Source organism: Tetrao urogallus (assembly GCF_951394365.1).
Source record: "Tetrao urogallus genome assembly, chromosome: 2".
Classification (NCBI taxonomy): Eukaryota; Metazoa; Chordata; class Aves; order Galliformes; family Phasianidae; genus Tetrao; species Tetrao urogallus.
The window spans coordinates 3,739,888-3,756,153 of NC_136814.1; the positions used below are offsets into that span (position 1 = coordinate 3,739,888).

Here is a 16,266-nt window from a genome sequence, read left to right on the forward strand (position 1 = left end):
TCTTCTTCTTGATCTGTTGCAGACGATGATAAAGATCAAACATGCCAGGCAGCCCCGAGTAGCATATCTATGCATACCCAGAATGCTTGCTTTCTTTTTTCCAAACCAGTCAGCTCTGTAGCCAAAATATTAGAATACGTATGAGAAGATGGTGTTTTTTGCACTCCTACTGCAACAAAAGCAGCTGCCAAGCTGGGCAGTAGTAGTACTGCTACTAAGCATACTTGTGGCCTGCACAGCTTCCAGAAAAACAGAGACTTTGGTGATGTGGCCATTAAGCACTGCAGCCCAACCACACTTCTCCTGCAGCACAAAAAGATACATTTGGATCATATACAACCAGGTATAGAAACGGACTTGACTCCCTTTTGGTCACTGCCTCTTCTAGAACTTGGTCTGAATCACAGAGAGAAATAAGCACACACAGCATGTTGACACTGCTGCCCCAAGGACAGCAGCATCACCCAAGGCCACATTTCACTCTTACAGTAGCTGGGACCACTCTCACAGCAATTCTGTCAGGCTGGCAAGTTTTTGACCCAGGAGGTGTTATTTCTTGTTCACTGCTGACACCTCGTTTGTGACAACCCATGCATCTCTGTCATGCAGGATTAGCCACTACACAGCTGCATCCCTTGCCTTGTATTTGGCACAGGGCAGGAGGTGCTTGCTGTGAGCAGGGACCTGCAGAAAATCAGCTCCAATCCCCGATAACAGAAAGAAATGGGGAAGTAGCCAGTGGGTCCCAGCTGCCTTCTGGAGAAAGCTGTACAACCACCATGGGGTAAGTGGACATCTGAGGACACACCTTCAGTTGGATCTCCTTCAGAAAAGAAAAACAGAGTAAACACACATACAAGGAGGCTGTGTAGAATACCAAGCAATCTTTATTCTGTATTTAAATGCGAATATCAACCTATGAGGTGCACTTCTGCACATTCAAGTTGTGGAAGGTGATGCTGTTGATTTGCTTCCCAAAAGCAAGCGGTGGAACTTCAATCATAGAAGTCATCAAAGTCATCTGCTTCTGGGCTGTGAGTTTGTGGACGCAAAACATCCACAGCCTCAGAGCTGCTATCGTCAGATTCGCCCCAGAAAGCTGAGAGTGAAGGCAAAAAATAAAGGGAGAATTATAGAAATCTTCTCCATGCCCATGTGACAGCACAGGCGTTATTCTTTTACAGCTCTTTTGAGGTAGCTAGACACTGTGGTTTATGGAGGAGCTCGGGCTTAGGGTTGTTTTGAGGACCCCTAGCAGAGGTGTGCATTTCTGGCACTGTGCTGTCACCAAGTCGTGGTTTCCTAACTGAGCTGCTGTGGAGGAACAGTGAGCCATTTACAGGGCCGACTTCATTGTTCCTCAAGGTAGTTTGGCAGAATATTTCCACTCCAAGCAATTTACTTGACCATCTGCTGCCTGAATTACAGCTTTGTCTATTATGTTCCACTTTCTCCCTCTATTTGACCCTACAGTGAAGTCACGGGATAACCATGACATCACAGAGTTGGCATAAAAATGGCAATGATGTCACAAATGGAAAAAAAAACCACCACTCTGTGACAGGACCACATACAGACAAAAAACGACTTCAAAGAACTGGATGGCTTTAACAAAAGGACCTGGTAATTAGCAAGCAATTTCACTGAAAAACAGAATCACATTTAAATTTGAAGTGCTCGAGAGATTCCTCGATATGTAAATTCCTTTGACCCATGGAAGGAGAGGGAAAAAAAAAAAAAAAAAGCAGCAGACACACAGGGAAGTACACAGAGCTCTTCACAACGAAGGCCTGATGAGATGATTCAGGTGTGAAGGTTGCCAGCTCAGTCGTGCAGTAACTGTTAATTTTTCTTTTTCCCTTGATTAAAAAAAAGAAAACCACAACAGAAAGCCACGCTTTTATCTCCAGAAAAAACAGCAGAAAAAACTGGCCAAAGGGCCACTGAGGAGTGCTGCTGATCAGCAACAACACGGGGCTCTGCATCAACAGCGTTTGAATGTTAAACTGCACCCACGACAGCAACAAGCATAGGCTGAGGGAGTCAGAGGAAACAGAAGCACAGGTGGGAACAACATTCACAGGCACAAATTCCCTTCCTCTTTGGCTTCGTGGTTCCCCAGGGCAGCAAGGCACAGACATCCTACCCCACAGCTCCCCCTGCCCTGCTCTGGTGAAACCTCTCTGCAGGTTGTGTGCAGACACGTAACATCCTTCTCTCTCTCAGCCCACTGTAGGAAGCAGCCACAAGCTAGAATGTCAAGCCTACAGTTACTTCCAGAGCTGCACTGCCTGGTCCTAAAGGTTTTCAGAGCGTCCTCGTTTCTCCAAAGTTATCAAAAGAAAGTTGATGTCCCAAATGAGGCAAAAGCCTCACAAACACAGATTCAGACGGCAGGAGAGAGGCAAACTGTCAAGCTTCATACAGAAATTTCAGCTCATATTTGACTGAAGCACTGTTCACTATTTTGTGCTTTTGATGGCACAAGCTATATAAATACCTTATCTACAAATGCAGCAGCTGCACCTTTCATCCTATATCCCCAGACCCCTGGACTGCAGGTCTGCCGTGAGCAGCAGAGTGGGGCAGGCTGCACCCCATGCTCGTTCCCATGCTGAACGTGTGGGAGGAGAGCAAATGTGCCAAAGGGCTCCACAACACGCAGCTCCCCAGCAGAGAGCTAAGCAGGCTAGAGATGTGACAGAGGCCTTTCAAACGGCATCAAAGCACCCATGGTTAATGGTATCCTGAAATCAGCTCAGATTCCGTAACTGTGCAATAAGCTTGGTATCACTCAGGGCTGTAATAGCTCCCGAGGCTCCCAGCAAAAAACTCTCTGGTCCCAGTACTGCCTTCCCTCACAGAGTTACAGGTGAATTTGGACACCAGCAGTTAAGGTAACTAGAAGGAAAATCAAATGTAGGAGAGAATGAAAATACACAGGGCCCAGAAACTGGTTTAAAAGAAAGCCTGCACAAGGAATAAAACTGTTTCAGACACACACATGTGTACAGACACTGTTGTATGCCCACCTATGGTAACCACACAAACACACTGCTGCCCATCCACTCCTGCACTCAGTATTTCAAAGAGGGATAATGAAAAAAAATGCCAGATTTTTCCTCTGCTAGGCTTGAAGAACATGGTTTAGTGGAGGAATATTGGTGGTAGGAGGACTGGATGATCTTGGAGGTCTTTTCCAACCTTGGTGATTCTATGATTCTCCTGCTCCTATTTGATTTAAATCACCAAGCACAAAGATCACTGCCCTTCTAAATCATGCACTGTGAAACATGTCCTCTCTGATCCAGAATTTCCCATCAGTAATTATTTGCCTGTTCCTGTGCTGAAGTAGTGAATTTCCACATTTCCTCCATCTCCTTAAAAATGCTGTATTTAGAGGCTTTCTGCCATTTCAATTTCCCTAAGAAAGACAGGTTTTTAAGTAGTTTAACAGTTGGTTCTTACCTTTGGATTTTATAGCAGTTATCGCTCCCTTTCTGAATTCAGGCCTGCAAACAGGGAAAGATTGTAAATATTCAGCACAGTGTCACAAAACTAAAAGACATTCAGTTGACTTTTTTTTTTTTTAGTAACTACTCGCTCCTTGGTCGCTGTTTTTCCCACTTGTATGTTTTACAAAAGGTGGAGAAATTATCATGCAACAAGGACACTGGTCCAGATGTTCAGGCAGCATGCTCTGGAAGCAGCATTGCTAGCACTGCTGATGTACACCAGTAGTGAATTAAGGGGACAAAGCATCACAGCTTCATCTGTCTTTCGCAGCCTTTCAGATATGCACAGAAAGTAAAGAAAAAAATCCAAACAAAAATAAAAGCACCCCCCACTGATGCTCACTGAACTTCCTTATTTCCCATCCTGCCAGTGCACTCCTCCAAGTCAGCTCCTGGGTTCCCATAGCATCACCCACGTCCCTATGTAAATGTGCAATCTTCCAGCTGCCTTTGATCTACCTTGATGTATATGCAGTTGCGATTCTGTTCTGTTAAATGACTGCTCTTGTGTCTAGAGCATCACAGGCCCTTTTGAATCTCTCAAACAAGCTGGAATCATTTTGATCTTTTGTGTGTAGCGTGTGTATTGTGTTGGTGCTGTGAAATAATCACATAGGGGCAATGATGTAGGAGAATTAACTGTTATATTAACAATCCCGCAATAAGCTCTAAAAATAAAGCTTCAGCTGATTTTAATAAGGAAGATCAAATAGGAGATATTTGTGACATTACTGTGTGAACTAGTCCAACATAAGCAAATGTCAAGCTGCAATTTGAAGCTGTCGCTACAGTCAGAACACAATCAGCTGTCAAAATTTCACACAATTTGCTGCATTTCATTTAGAGACACAGCAGCTAACACACAATTACTTGAAGCGAGGAGTTAAAAATATTCTAACTACCATCAATGAAGGCATTTGTGAAGGAGATACAAGACGACAGATGATTCATTGCTCGTGTTACATCACTGTATTCAGTGAGATTTTGTGATTACAACTGGAAAGTTCAACTTAATGCAGGGGAGGTTTCATTACATTACAGCTACCTCTGTAACAGCAACTCCTCTTTTTAAGAGAAAAAAATGTTAGTTAGTTATATTCATTTCCTACAAGCTGTGAACGCCATTAGCCTCAATCTCCCTTCTCTAAAGGGATTCACAAATTCCCAGAAGTTGAACATTAAACACAGCTGAAGTTCAACTAAAATACCAAAAGAACATTTAGGTACTAGTAACAGAACAGCAGCACTAGTTAAGTACAAACAATTAGAAATATATCCTTTAAATATTTCACTCAAAAATGCATTAGCCTCAACTAGTGCATCTGACAGTCCTCAGCACGCCATCCAAATCTCTCCTGGTTTCATTCAGTCAAACCCCACCCTACACTACACTCCAACTTCTGATTCAAATTCGCCTACTCCAAATGCTTGCTGAACACACTGCACAGGTCAGGTCCTCCAGGCTGAGGCCTCGAACAGCCAACCACGCTGAACTCCTGCTCATTGTGCTGAGATTTCCTGACCCTCGGCACTCCCCAGGAGGTGCCCCATGGATCCCAGGCTCAGCCCACAGCTTGTGCTTAAGAGGAGGCAACTCCATCAGCCACACCGTTTTCCCCTGGGTGTAGAGTGAGAACCCACTTGTTGCTGAGCTGCAAATGGAGAGGTGACTTCCGTGGCAGACTGCACAAGAACCGTTTTGCCTTCAAGTATTTCATTAAAACAAGCTCACACAGCTGACAGCTACTGTTTACACTGCCTACTGCTTCCTCTTCCACCATCGGGAAGGGAGGTGGACAGGCTTTATCATGCAGCCTCAGAGTGACCCTTTGCTCTGCTTGGTTCAGGCCACGATTGGACGTGTGAGGGCTATTCGGTGGATCCATAGCCCTGCTGGGCTGAGGATCACCATGCAATACCAGGACCACAGGATGAGCAGTGGAAGAGCACCCACAGCCCTGCACAACCCTGAGCACTTCCAACTGCTCCAGGGCCACCTGAAGGCCTCACTGAGAAGCTGTGGTGCAAGGACCACCACAGCCAAGAGGTGAGGCACCCTGGTCTAGTGGGCCGCAACTCTACCTACAGCAAAGGAGTTGGAGCTGGATGGCCTTTCTGGTCCTTTCCAATACAAGTCATTCTGTGATTCTAAGATTCTGAAGATCTGAAAACCTTCCCTCCTTCTCCCACCTTCCCATAAAGAGAACAGCCAGTGCTGACACAACGGAGGGCAAAGACAGACGTTCACATTCTACCAAAAAGCCATTAGTGCATCCCCTCTCCCAGGGGGAATTACCATGCCTAAGAACAGAATTCCCTACCAAAAACAGCCCAAAGGGGAATGAGAAAGGGCTTGTCAGAAGCTAGGTATCAGTGCCACAGATCAGGCAGAAAAGGAGATGCCAGGAAACGGTCTGGCATGGAAGCTGGTGGCACACAGAGAAATGCTAGAGGAGATGCAGAAAATGGTACCAGGAGACCAGAAATAGCAACTCTGTCAAATCGAGACTGGAAATACTGCAAGATAGCTTTGTCACAGGGAATAAAATTCTTGAATTATGTCTGAAGTGTTAGTCAAGATGCAGCAAAACCTTTACATTGCAAAACACCCATATTGAGAAGTCAGGAAATTCAATCGTGAAAGTTATTGTCTGCTACGCCGAGCGCACAATAACCACACAGACCTCCAAGGAGAAATTTCAGGGCTACAAATGAAGTAAGGCCAGTTTCCCTGCCTTGACTAATCCCCTGTAGTGACCCTTCGATATCCATTTACACATTTGCTTCTTCCCTAAAATAATGCCAAACTCAACCCAGGCTCTAACAAAGAAAAAACCCAAACCGGTTTAACTTCAAAGGGCCTTTTAATCTCTCCTTTACTCTGCTGAAATAGGCTTTTTTGTGCTGAAGATTCTGCAACAATAAGAAACGAAAAAGCTCCAAGAAAATATTTTTTCCCTCCATAAAGAAAATTAATATGAAGAGGAAAAAAAAAATCTAATAGAGCAAAAAGGCAAGTTAATAGATGCGGCACTGGGAAAAAAAAATCAAGAGAGAATGCTTACTCCAGTCAGGGTGTCTTTATGCTTTAGCACTTGTTGAACTTCAGCGCTTCAGTGGCAAGAGAAATGAACGAAAAATAAATAAAAAGGACACCCAAATGCCTTAAGAGAAAGAAAAGGAAAAAAAAAAGGAAAACCACACAGCCCACAGCCACTACTTAAACAGCAAAGGAAAAGAAACAACATCACCCAAGCATCAAGAAAAACAAAACAGTGTCAAGTTTGATCAGAAAGACAAACAAATTGAGGAGCGCGGGGGCTTCAGGAACACCGACACTACAGCTGATATTGCCAGAGGTTTCAAGGCTGTGCGCCAAGAGGAAAGCAGCACTGCATGAAAGCAGTGCTGAGGCACCAGAAAACAAACTGAGTATTTATATTTCACAGGGCAGTGCTTCATAACCCTCACTGAAAGAAGCGATGCAGCTTCTCCCCAGTGACACGTGAGGATGCAAAGCTGCAGATTTATCTTTAAAAATCATTTTCTGGAAACATCTAAAAGCCTTTTAGGAGTATCAAGCCAGGCTACTCGGTGCCGGTGCTTCTGATGTGACGTCTCAGCTCAGCGTGCCCCTGTGTGATAAATACGCTTTGCTGTGAGCTGCAGGACAACTCTGATGGCACTATCGTTTGCTGCTGATGGTTGACTAGAAATTGGGCATCACAGAAACGCAGTGAAGTTACAGAGTTGGGAATGCAGTAACAGATCTATTCAACATGCCATCATTTGCTGAGGAATGGAAACGATAACACTGAATTTAAGTAATTACACTGCAAACATGATCACTCTTATTGTAGGATACAAAGATTAACATCAAGTTACATTTAAGATCACCCCCTGCTTGTGTATCATGTTGAAGAAAAAAAATACATATTCCTGCTTAGAAAAACAGACCAAAATCCATCACAGTGCAAGGTCCTTGCTAACCCTTGCTGACCGCCCTGCAGCACGGCTGCTACAGCATCACTGTTTCTGTGGCTTTTAGGATTGGGACCAGATGTGATAGCTACAGGACTTACAGAAAAACATCCCTGAGATACAGTCGACCTCTGTTAGAAGTGATTTGACAATTGAAGCTCTGTAGAAGGATACAACCATCAGGCACAGACTCACCTATACACACGTGGCTCTTAAGGTGCAGGACACTGGCTGCAGCACCCCACTCTGCCCCGTTCCCTTGCTTTCATTGCTCTCAATGGCTATTTCCTTGTCCTGCTTAATGCATACCTTGGAAAACCCTGACCCCAAAAACTTTAGGCTGGAGCTCTGACAAGAGATGCCAAACGAGTCCACAAAACGCCATCGAGATTTAAAATGATAGCAGTAATATCAGGTAGAAGATGCAAAATGAATCGAGAGCTCCTAGTTCAGCAAAGTCTGAGTGCCCCCTGATGGCCAACGTGCTGCTTTGCACGGCAAGCCAAGCATCCCATTAGTTATTGCCAGTTGATTATTAAATATTTCCTTCGAGAATAATTAAGAGGATGAATTACAATCTGAAAACTTTTATTTACATCTCATTAAATCTGAGTTTGTTAGAGGCAGCTTTTGACTAAAAAACAGCCTCCGGGGACCGGGCTGGATTACTTCCAGAATGCAGATTAATCAAAGTTTAAAATACTTTAAACCGTGCTTACGTCCTGACAAATTACATTTTTCATTTGCTTCTCAGTCTATAACGCTGCTTTAATCTTCAGATTATTTGGAAGCTAGACAGAGCAAACAAGTCACGAAGAAAAATAAACGGCTTGCATCAAAACCACAGAACCATCCCGAAAGCTAGTGACCTCCTCTGGCTGCAGCCACCGCTGCAGGGCCGCCCAATGCCACACACATCGCCTTCTGCCCGCTCTTTCGGGGAGACTCAGGCCTGACTTATGATACCTTCTCCCCCCGAGCGGTTCTATAACTTAACCTGCTCTTTCCTCTCGCAAAACCTTCACTCTTCTGGCTAAAGTTGCATCTACGAGCAGCTCGAGAAAGTAAATTAGTCCAGGGGGAAAAAAAAAACCAAGCCAGTTTGATATCTGAGGCAGAAGCAGACAATATTTGTGGGAGAAGAGGAAGCTCTGGCATGCACCTCCGAACAAAAGGGAACAAGTGGTCTTTACTCAGAGAGCAGCTTCCTATTAAGACTCACTCCTTCGTACATTATGCCTTTCATCCCCACTCAACCACAAAATGATTTTGCTGTAGGAAATACAATGGCCGAAAAAGATTTACATTGAAAGAATCTTTAATAATAAACTGTTGCAGATCTGCCTACTTCCCCATGATTTATAATACAATAAACATCGGATTCTATTAAGTCTCATGCACTGAAGACATGCACTGAAAAACCGAATATGAAAGAGCTCAATTCTTCCCATCTCCAGTACCATAATAGTGAAATGAGCATGTATAAATGTGCTAAGAGTATCTCTTTGCATCTTTTATAGCTTGTGTGTATTAATCTGTAAAGCTTATTAAGAAAGTCATTGCTATGCAAAGCAGCACCCAATCTCTTTCTCTTGCTTTTCAACAGAGTGCAGTGTTTAGCCAATAGGACCGGTCCCCTGCCCCTCATTCTGCATTCATAACATGCAACATTTGCACAATGTATCTCTCAAAGGCTGCTGAATAGAAAGCCTTAATACTCATGTAAACAACTGCAAACCAATTACTTAATGAATCAGGCCCACACATAATGAGGTGCCAGACAAAGAGCTATAAATGCATTTTTGCGCCCAAGCCTCCGCTTTAAAGTAAAATCCCTCAGCTGTAGTTTGGGCTTAACTGGCACATCATAATTATTGTCTCCAGGACATCAGAGGAAGCCATTTTTTTTATTTAGGTCCAGCAGGGTCTTTTTCGAGGTCACTCATCAGCTCAGTGACAAAACAGCAAAGAAGAATTTATAAAAAGTACCACAGCAGTACTACACAGTTATGTTTATTCTCAAGTAGTGGGTTTCGAGACCACTTGTAAAAGCAATAAAGCACGAGAAGTGACTGCACTAAGTGGAGAGCTTACATATGAGCGGCCAAGAAATTTCGCCGCGTCCTGACCGCAAAGCAGCACCCAGATGCTGCCACTGCTCTTCCTGCGCCGCTCCTGCCGTGCTGCTCTGTGCAAAGTCCATGTCAAGTGTCCAAAACAAGCAGTACTCAGAACTTCACCTTTAAAAAGGGAGGATTGCTTTCCTAGGCGTTTTGGGTACGAACTTTGAGTCGCTGTAAGATTGGTTGCTTTGCTTTTTTAAGGAGCACCATCAGTACCAGCGCGCTCACTGCTGCTCAGCGCTGGAAGGCATGAAGCTACAGGGCAGAGTGATGCTAAATCTATCACAAAGGAGAATTAAAAAGAGCACTAAAAAAAGGACATCATATAAATAGCATCTGAAAAACTACTAAAGATGCCAAACAGTACCCAAGGCTTTTTTTTAAATAGCTGTCATCATTAATTATACGTATCTTACGTGCTTATTTAGGTGCTTATGCACATATTTAGCTGCTTAACAGCAATCCTGTAAGCAAGTTCCCCGGGGCTCTGTCCTTCTCTGCCTGTTATCCTGGGCTTCTGTGAATGACTGAAATTTAGCATTTCAAAATTCATCTACAAGCAAAACCCTTAAACTTTCTAACATTAAGTATTATTCAGAAGCTCATCCTCAAGCAAACTAAGTTCCAGAAAATAGATTGAAAAATAAAGAGGAAAAAATAAACAAGAGTTGGAGTCACGAGAGCTAATCCCAAACAAACGCACGAACGTCCTTCATCAATATATGATTACAGCTTGCCTTTATTCACTGTATTGAAGAACTGCAGGAAGGTTGTGTTCTAATTCAGAAGACAGTACTTGCAAAATCAGAATAGCCGTCTGTGTCAAAACTGGCCTCATCAATAACAATACAAAGAAACTACAGAAAGATATCAATGCCTTATCAGCAGGACGAGTTAGAAATTTATCAGGATGCTTTAAAGTCTTTTCCTGAGTGCTATTAATGGCTGTCTTCAGCTGAGGAGCCACACAACAGCAGAGCCCACTTGCAAGGCTGTTCTAATAAGAGCAGATAAGAATCTAAAGCCAAGCCAATATTTCATAAGATGGCTGTGCTGTATCCTATTTTCTGCTGCTGCTTGACCACTAATTTGATTGTTGCTGTTTGATTATCGTTACACGCCCATGAAGAACACAGGGAATGTCTAACACAACTGCTCAGGGACCCAAAGCAAAGCACTGCAGCATTAAAAAAGTGTTTGTTTTTTTTTGTTGTTGTTTGAGTTTAAAATTAAATAGACAGCATCCTTTAGGTAACTATAAGGCCATCGATTAAACGCGTTCAGTGTGAAAGCAAGACAGACATGCTGTAAATATCCCAGTATCAAAAATCACAGGGGAAAAAACCACCAGTCTGCAGACTGTGAAAAGCATGATCCAGTTACAACTAGTTTACATCTCAGCTACACGGAGAAGAAACCCATCACTTTATTTCTTGAAGACTTTATGTTTTCTGTCTGCCCTTTTCCTGACAACTTCTATTGTCTGGCCTCTGAGTAGCCCTACTGAGAGCAGCTGTACACGCTAATTTGTGGTTCACTGAGATGTCAATTGAGTCTTAAAATGAGAAAACAACAGCTGCAAAACAATACTTGGCTTTGGTGCAAATATTTTCTAAGGTGTACCAGAGTTGAAGTTGTTTCATTAGATAAACATAAATACAAGCCTTAACCTCAGATCAAGTAAAAATCATCAGAGATTCAGTCACATTCTGCAGGCATTTCTCATTCCACCGAAACATTTCAAATGTTAAATCCTTTAATAACTTTACCTTGAGAGGTCACCGCTTCTTTCACTGGATGAACTGCTTTCGGAGCACATTTCTTGCCTTTCTTTTGCTTCGGAACCATTATTTGCAACAACACAACCTGCAAAGTGAAAAACACAAAGTATAAATTTTCAAACATTAAATCTGAAGACATCACAGCTGTGTGTCACTTCAGTGATCTGATGATGGTTTCTCGTGAACTCAGAAACCTTTGTGTGTTTTGATCTGTTTTAGAACAAAAGAGCAAACACTGGGTTTAAGAACTGTATTGCATCACACATCAACTTTAAGCAAAACTTCAAGGATTTACTCTTTTTCTTCGTTTTCTTTCTAATCCTCAAGTTCTAATTTACTTGCCTTAATCAGGAGGAAGGGTTACTTTCATTCTCCTTCCCCTTAAATGCGTTAGTACACATTAGCATCTCTGAACACTATGATACATCAGTATTTTTAACCTTTCCTTTTCAAATACAGAGCTGCATTTGGGAGACACAAATCTTAGATTTTTCTATGACTCAACAGCCAACTTAACAGTCAGCCATTCCCAAACCTTTTATCCACACTTTCCTTTACTTCTTCCCCATTCTGTGCATCTCGTTTTCTATTCTGTACAGATTGATTTAAGAAAGTAAATAGATAAAATTCTTTCACTGGAATGGCACAATTGCTCATGTTTATGTTTGTTTCCATACACTATGATGCTTCGTAAGTACAAATCCCACTATACAAGGCTACTTTGCACTAGAAATTACAATTGGGACACCACAAGACTTCTATATACATGTATCTATATAGATGTGACTGAAAGTCTAAGCAAGCCCTGACCATGGAGGACTTCCAGGATGCAAGACTGGCTGTAGCTCAAAGCTGCAGACTGGGCGACGTAGGCATGCACTGAGAAACCACTCGTCATAAAGGAACTAATATTTGTGCTTCTTTGCACATGACATCAGGAAAGTAAAAACAGTAATAAAAGAATTTAAGTCAGTGTAATCGGTTCAAAACTCCTAGAAATTGCTTTTTACTCCAACACTGCTCTTCAGGAGGACAATGTGGGCTACTACCAGAGTGGTTTCAGTACTACAGGGACCCCATCAGGCCTGCACCTCCCCTACATCAAATGGGAGCACAACCTACTTGTCCTTCACCTTTGAGACCCTCTGGAGCTTAGCTTTGCCCTATCTGTCAATTATAAAACAATACTGGGCTATCAATCCCCACTTCTGCCTTAGTTATGCCAGACTTACAGCCAATTAGTCAAACTGTTCCTCTCGAGCCTCTACGAATCTGCTTATACACCCACATCAATGGGGAATCCTTCCAAGCCCTCAGAAGCTCACCATCTCACCTTTAAAACTGAGCTTGGTATTTTGTCTGGGTTGCAATACCTATGAAGCATCCAAGGAGGTTTAAACACTCGGAGCACCGAGCTCTTGCCTCATCTCCACACCTCAACAACACGCCCACATTGCAAGGCAGTGGAAGAGACTGCCAAGTGGAAAGAAGTATTGCTTAATGATTTCCTACAGCCAGTTCAAATGGTGAGAAAGCACAAGGGCCGCTCTGAAAATAATGCCTCCGATGTTATGATGTTGGTGGCGCGGCAGTAGAGATTAAACCTTGCCACCAATGCCTGATTACATGTTGTTGCCGTGTGACAGATGGCAGCAGAGGGGCAGCCTGACAGAGCGGCGTCTGGCATGGAAGTGCAGACGAAGCCAAGGTGTGTCACTGAATTCCACCATGCAGAAAAAAATGGCACAACTGAAATTCATCAACGCTTGCTGAACACTGACGGAGACCAAACAGTAGATGTGAGCACACAGAGGTGATGGGTGGCGCATTTCAGCAGTGGTGACAGTGATGTGAAAGACAAGCCACGTTCTGGATGGCAGCATGCAGGCTCCTGCACATTACTGGCAAATATGCACCGCTAATGGCAGTGACTGTTGAAAAACTGTGTTGTGTAGCCATGAATTTACATTATCAAACAGTCTTGCTGCGCCCTTTGTAGCCGTTGTAGCTTCCACATAAATAAATAGGAGGCATTACTTTCAGAGCAATCAACATATTTTGGAGCTCCCCAGCTCCACGTTAAGCATATGGCATTTTGAGTATTCACTCTACAGCTGGCCAGTGCCTACTGCACAGACACAACTGAAAAAGCATGATAAAACAGCCTTTAAGCTTAAACTGGGACGTTAATAATGAAAAGTAAGTTCTTAATCCAGCCATTCGAGCAATACTGCAAAAGAAGGGAAGCTGCTTTGCCACAGATGACACAGCTCTCCTCACATCTTTTTCCCCAGCGTATTCTTCCTTCCACTCAGAATTAGCAAAGGATCTGAGATACCACTATTAATTAAAAACACTCCACACTTTTCAACTTAGAATTAATTGTGCAGTCTGTATGGGTCAAAGCAGCTTTCATGTCAGCTTTTACAATTTTGTTCCAAACAAAATGGGTGTATTTTTCTTCATTAGCCACCAGTTCCAGGAAAAACTGCCGTGGTTGCATAATGAACCACTATTGTTTTGTTCTGCTGAACAGCTGAAATGATCTTTGACCCAGAACATACTGTAGCAGAGCAGAACCAGGAAGAAGATATTTTCTCCATGCACTGCCCTAGGGCCAAGGTTCCTGTGTTTATCAATGTACAGCCAAACATCTTTGTGACAAGAAAGTGATGCAATGTAACCTTCTGCAAAGAAAGAGAAGGAAGCTCCTGGTTATGTACTCACAGCATTCATACCTTGCTAACCTGAGAAAGAAGCTCCTACTTTTTGGCCATCAAAACCAACATCTCTGTTACACTTGGAGCCCTTAAGTGAAGCAAGAGTCCCAGGAGAAGTGGAAAAAAAGTCATCTATAGATATCAAGTGCTGTCATTACCAGCAACGCCCAAGAGCTTGACTTGGCATGCCCAGAAGGGAGAACGGTGCAAGCAATTCCCAGAGCTGCTGGATTTCCAGATGCGAGCTGGGGAAACAGGAAGTTTACTGCCAAGGCAGTTTGTGAAGAAACCTCAAATCTGTGACCTAAGCAAGTAAGCAAGCAGTAGGTGTTGCTCTGTAGGGAGGGGAAGAAGGGCAAATGGAATGCCAATTAAAAGCTATCAACAGCAATTAGTCATTGTTTCCAATAACAATCAATAATCACATATGTAAACACGCGAAGCTGGAGAGCAAATGAAGCCAGTGCCGTTGCAAGCTCAACTCAGACGTGGATCTGCATCTCCCTCGTACACAAGTGAGTATTCCACAAAAAAGGAACTTTGCCTTTTCTGTGTACTTTTCGCAACAATAAAATAGTTAGCAGCTTGGGTATTTCAGCTGTCACTAGACTTCAAAGTTAATAATGCCTTGAAAGGAATATTATCAGGATCAGCTGAGCCTGCAAGCTGTGTAGTTTTAGTTACCTTGGCAATATTTATTGCATTCACATTCAGGAGTGCTGCTCGGTCCAGGCTACCACGCTGCTAGCTGTGGCACGAAAATAGGCAACTAACAATAGCTCCTGCCCAGAGGAACTTCAAATCTGAACAGCCTCCTCCACCACATTAACACTAATTACGGCACTTGCTGATCATCCACAAAGAGCCATCTGGGATTAAACACAGGATATCAGCTGCCTTGCCACTGCCAGAACACAAACAGCCACTGTGCGAACCTCTGCCTTGGGACCGGAGGCTTGAGTGATCCCTACACACAGCTTTTATACGTGCTGATTTCCCCTGCGATACAGCAGAAAACTTGCTTACAGGGAGAGGATAAAGGCTACCTGCGAATCTGATAGAAGGATGTGCTCTTCTGATAAAAGGAGGTGATAGGAGGATGAGCAAACAGATGAAAAAGATCTCCAAATTAAGAGCAGAACTCTGCAGTGGCCAGTAGCCAGAAGGAGGTCAAACATCAACAAATATTGCCCCTGCTTTCCTTTGAAAAAAGAAAGCATAAAACACTGTCAGCATCACAATGTACCAATGCATGATGCTCCCCTCTCAAGAGGGTACACATCTGATGACCAGAGGGCTCATGGAATCCTGATGGAGCAAGCTGGCCCAGTGAGAGCACTTCCGATAGCTGCTGCCTCCGCTTGAAGACTGAACAAAGCTTTGCACTCAGAATTCACAACTGAAAGATGTCTTTCCCAAACTTACTCAAGTTGAGCAATGCAAAATATCGCCTACTAGAGAACGTAATCCAAACTAATTTAAGCAAAACATACAATTTCACACTGTGCTGAGGTACTTCTGTCAAACCAATGGTGATTAATCACGTATAGACGAACTTTTTTTTTTTTTTTGGCAACAGCAGCTTGTAATAGATTGATATCAAATGAAGCAAAACGTTGGGTAGACTTAACGCTTTATTAGCACACTCCAAGTGGAAACTCAGGACCCTTTCAAGTCCAGCTCAAAGAAGGACCTCACTGGGAAAGATGTGCGGGCGTGGAAAAAGTGTTGGCAGGATTATTGGCTCATTAAAGGTGACCTAAAAAGGAAAACAGAATTGGTTTTGTGCCCTTTCATGTTTCCCTATGATATGTGAGAAGGACCTTTTTATTGTATTATACACACACACACACACACACACACACACACACACACACACACACGTTTTTAATACTATTATTATTCTTTAGAGGGTTTTTCCTCCTTAGGTCTACATTAGAGATTTTTCCACCTGGAGTGGAAATGGAACATGACATCTGTGAAAGCAAAGCCTGATGAGCAGAGAAGCAATGCCATTTTTATTCCAATACTTTACAGCTTTGCTGTCTATTTAAATCGAAGGCATGAATGAAGGATAGGAAGAGAATCTATTTTTGTTGAAGATTTAACAAACCTACCCCTTCACTAAAACCTGCAGTTTCCCCAC

General features: G+C 43.1%; 1 protein-coding gene across 1 annotated transcript in view; it reads right to left on the minus strand.

Annotated features, from left to right (window-relative positions):
• Positions 1-995: 995 nt before the first annotated feature.
• The window catches only part of KIZ (kizuna centrosomal protein), a gene marked incomplete at both ends in the record, with an annotated part of 39,418 nt that continues 24,147 nt past the window's right edge, over positions 996-16,266 (minus strand). The window contains 3 exons of the mRNA XM_079532436.1: positions 996-1,099; positions 3,469-3,512; positions 11,389-11,485. Of these exons, the coding sequence (XP_079388562.1) occupies positions 996-1,099; positions 3,469-3,512; positions 11,389-11,485 (245 nt within the window). The remainder of the gene's footprint in view (positions 1,100-3,468; positions 3,513-11,388; positions 11,486-16,266) is intronic.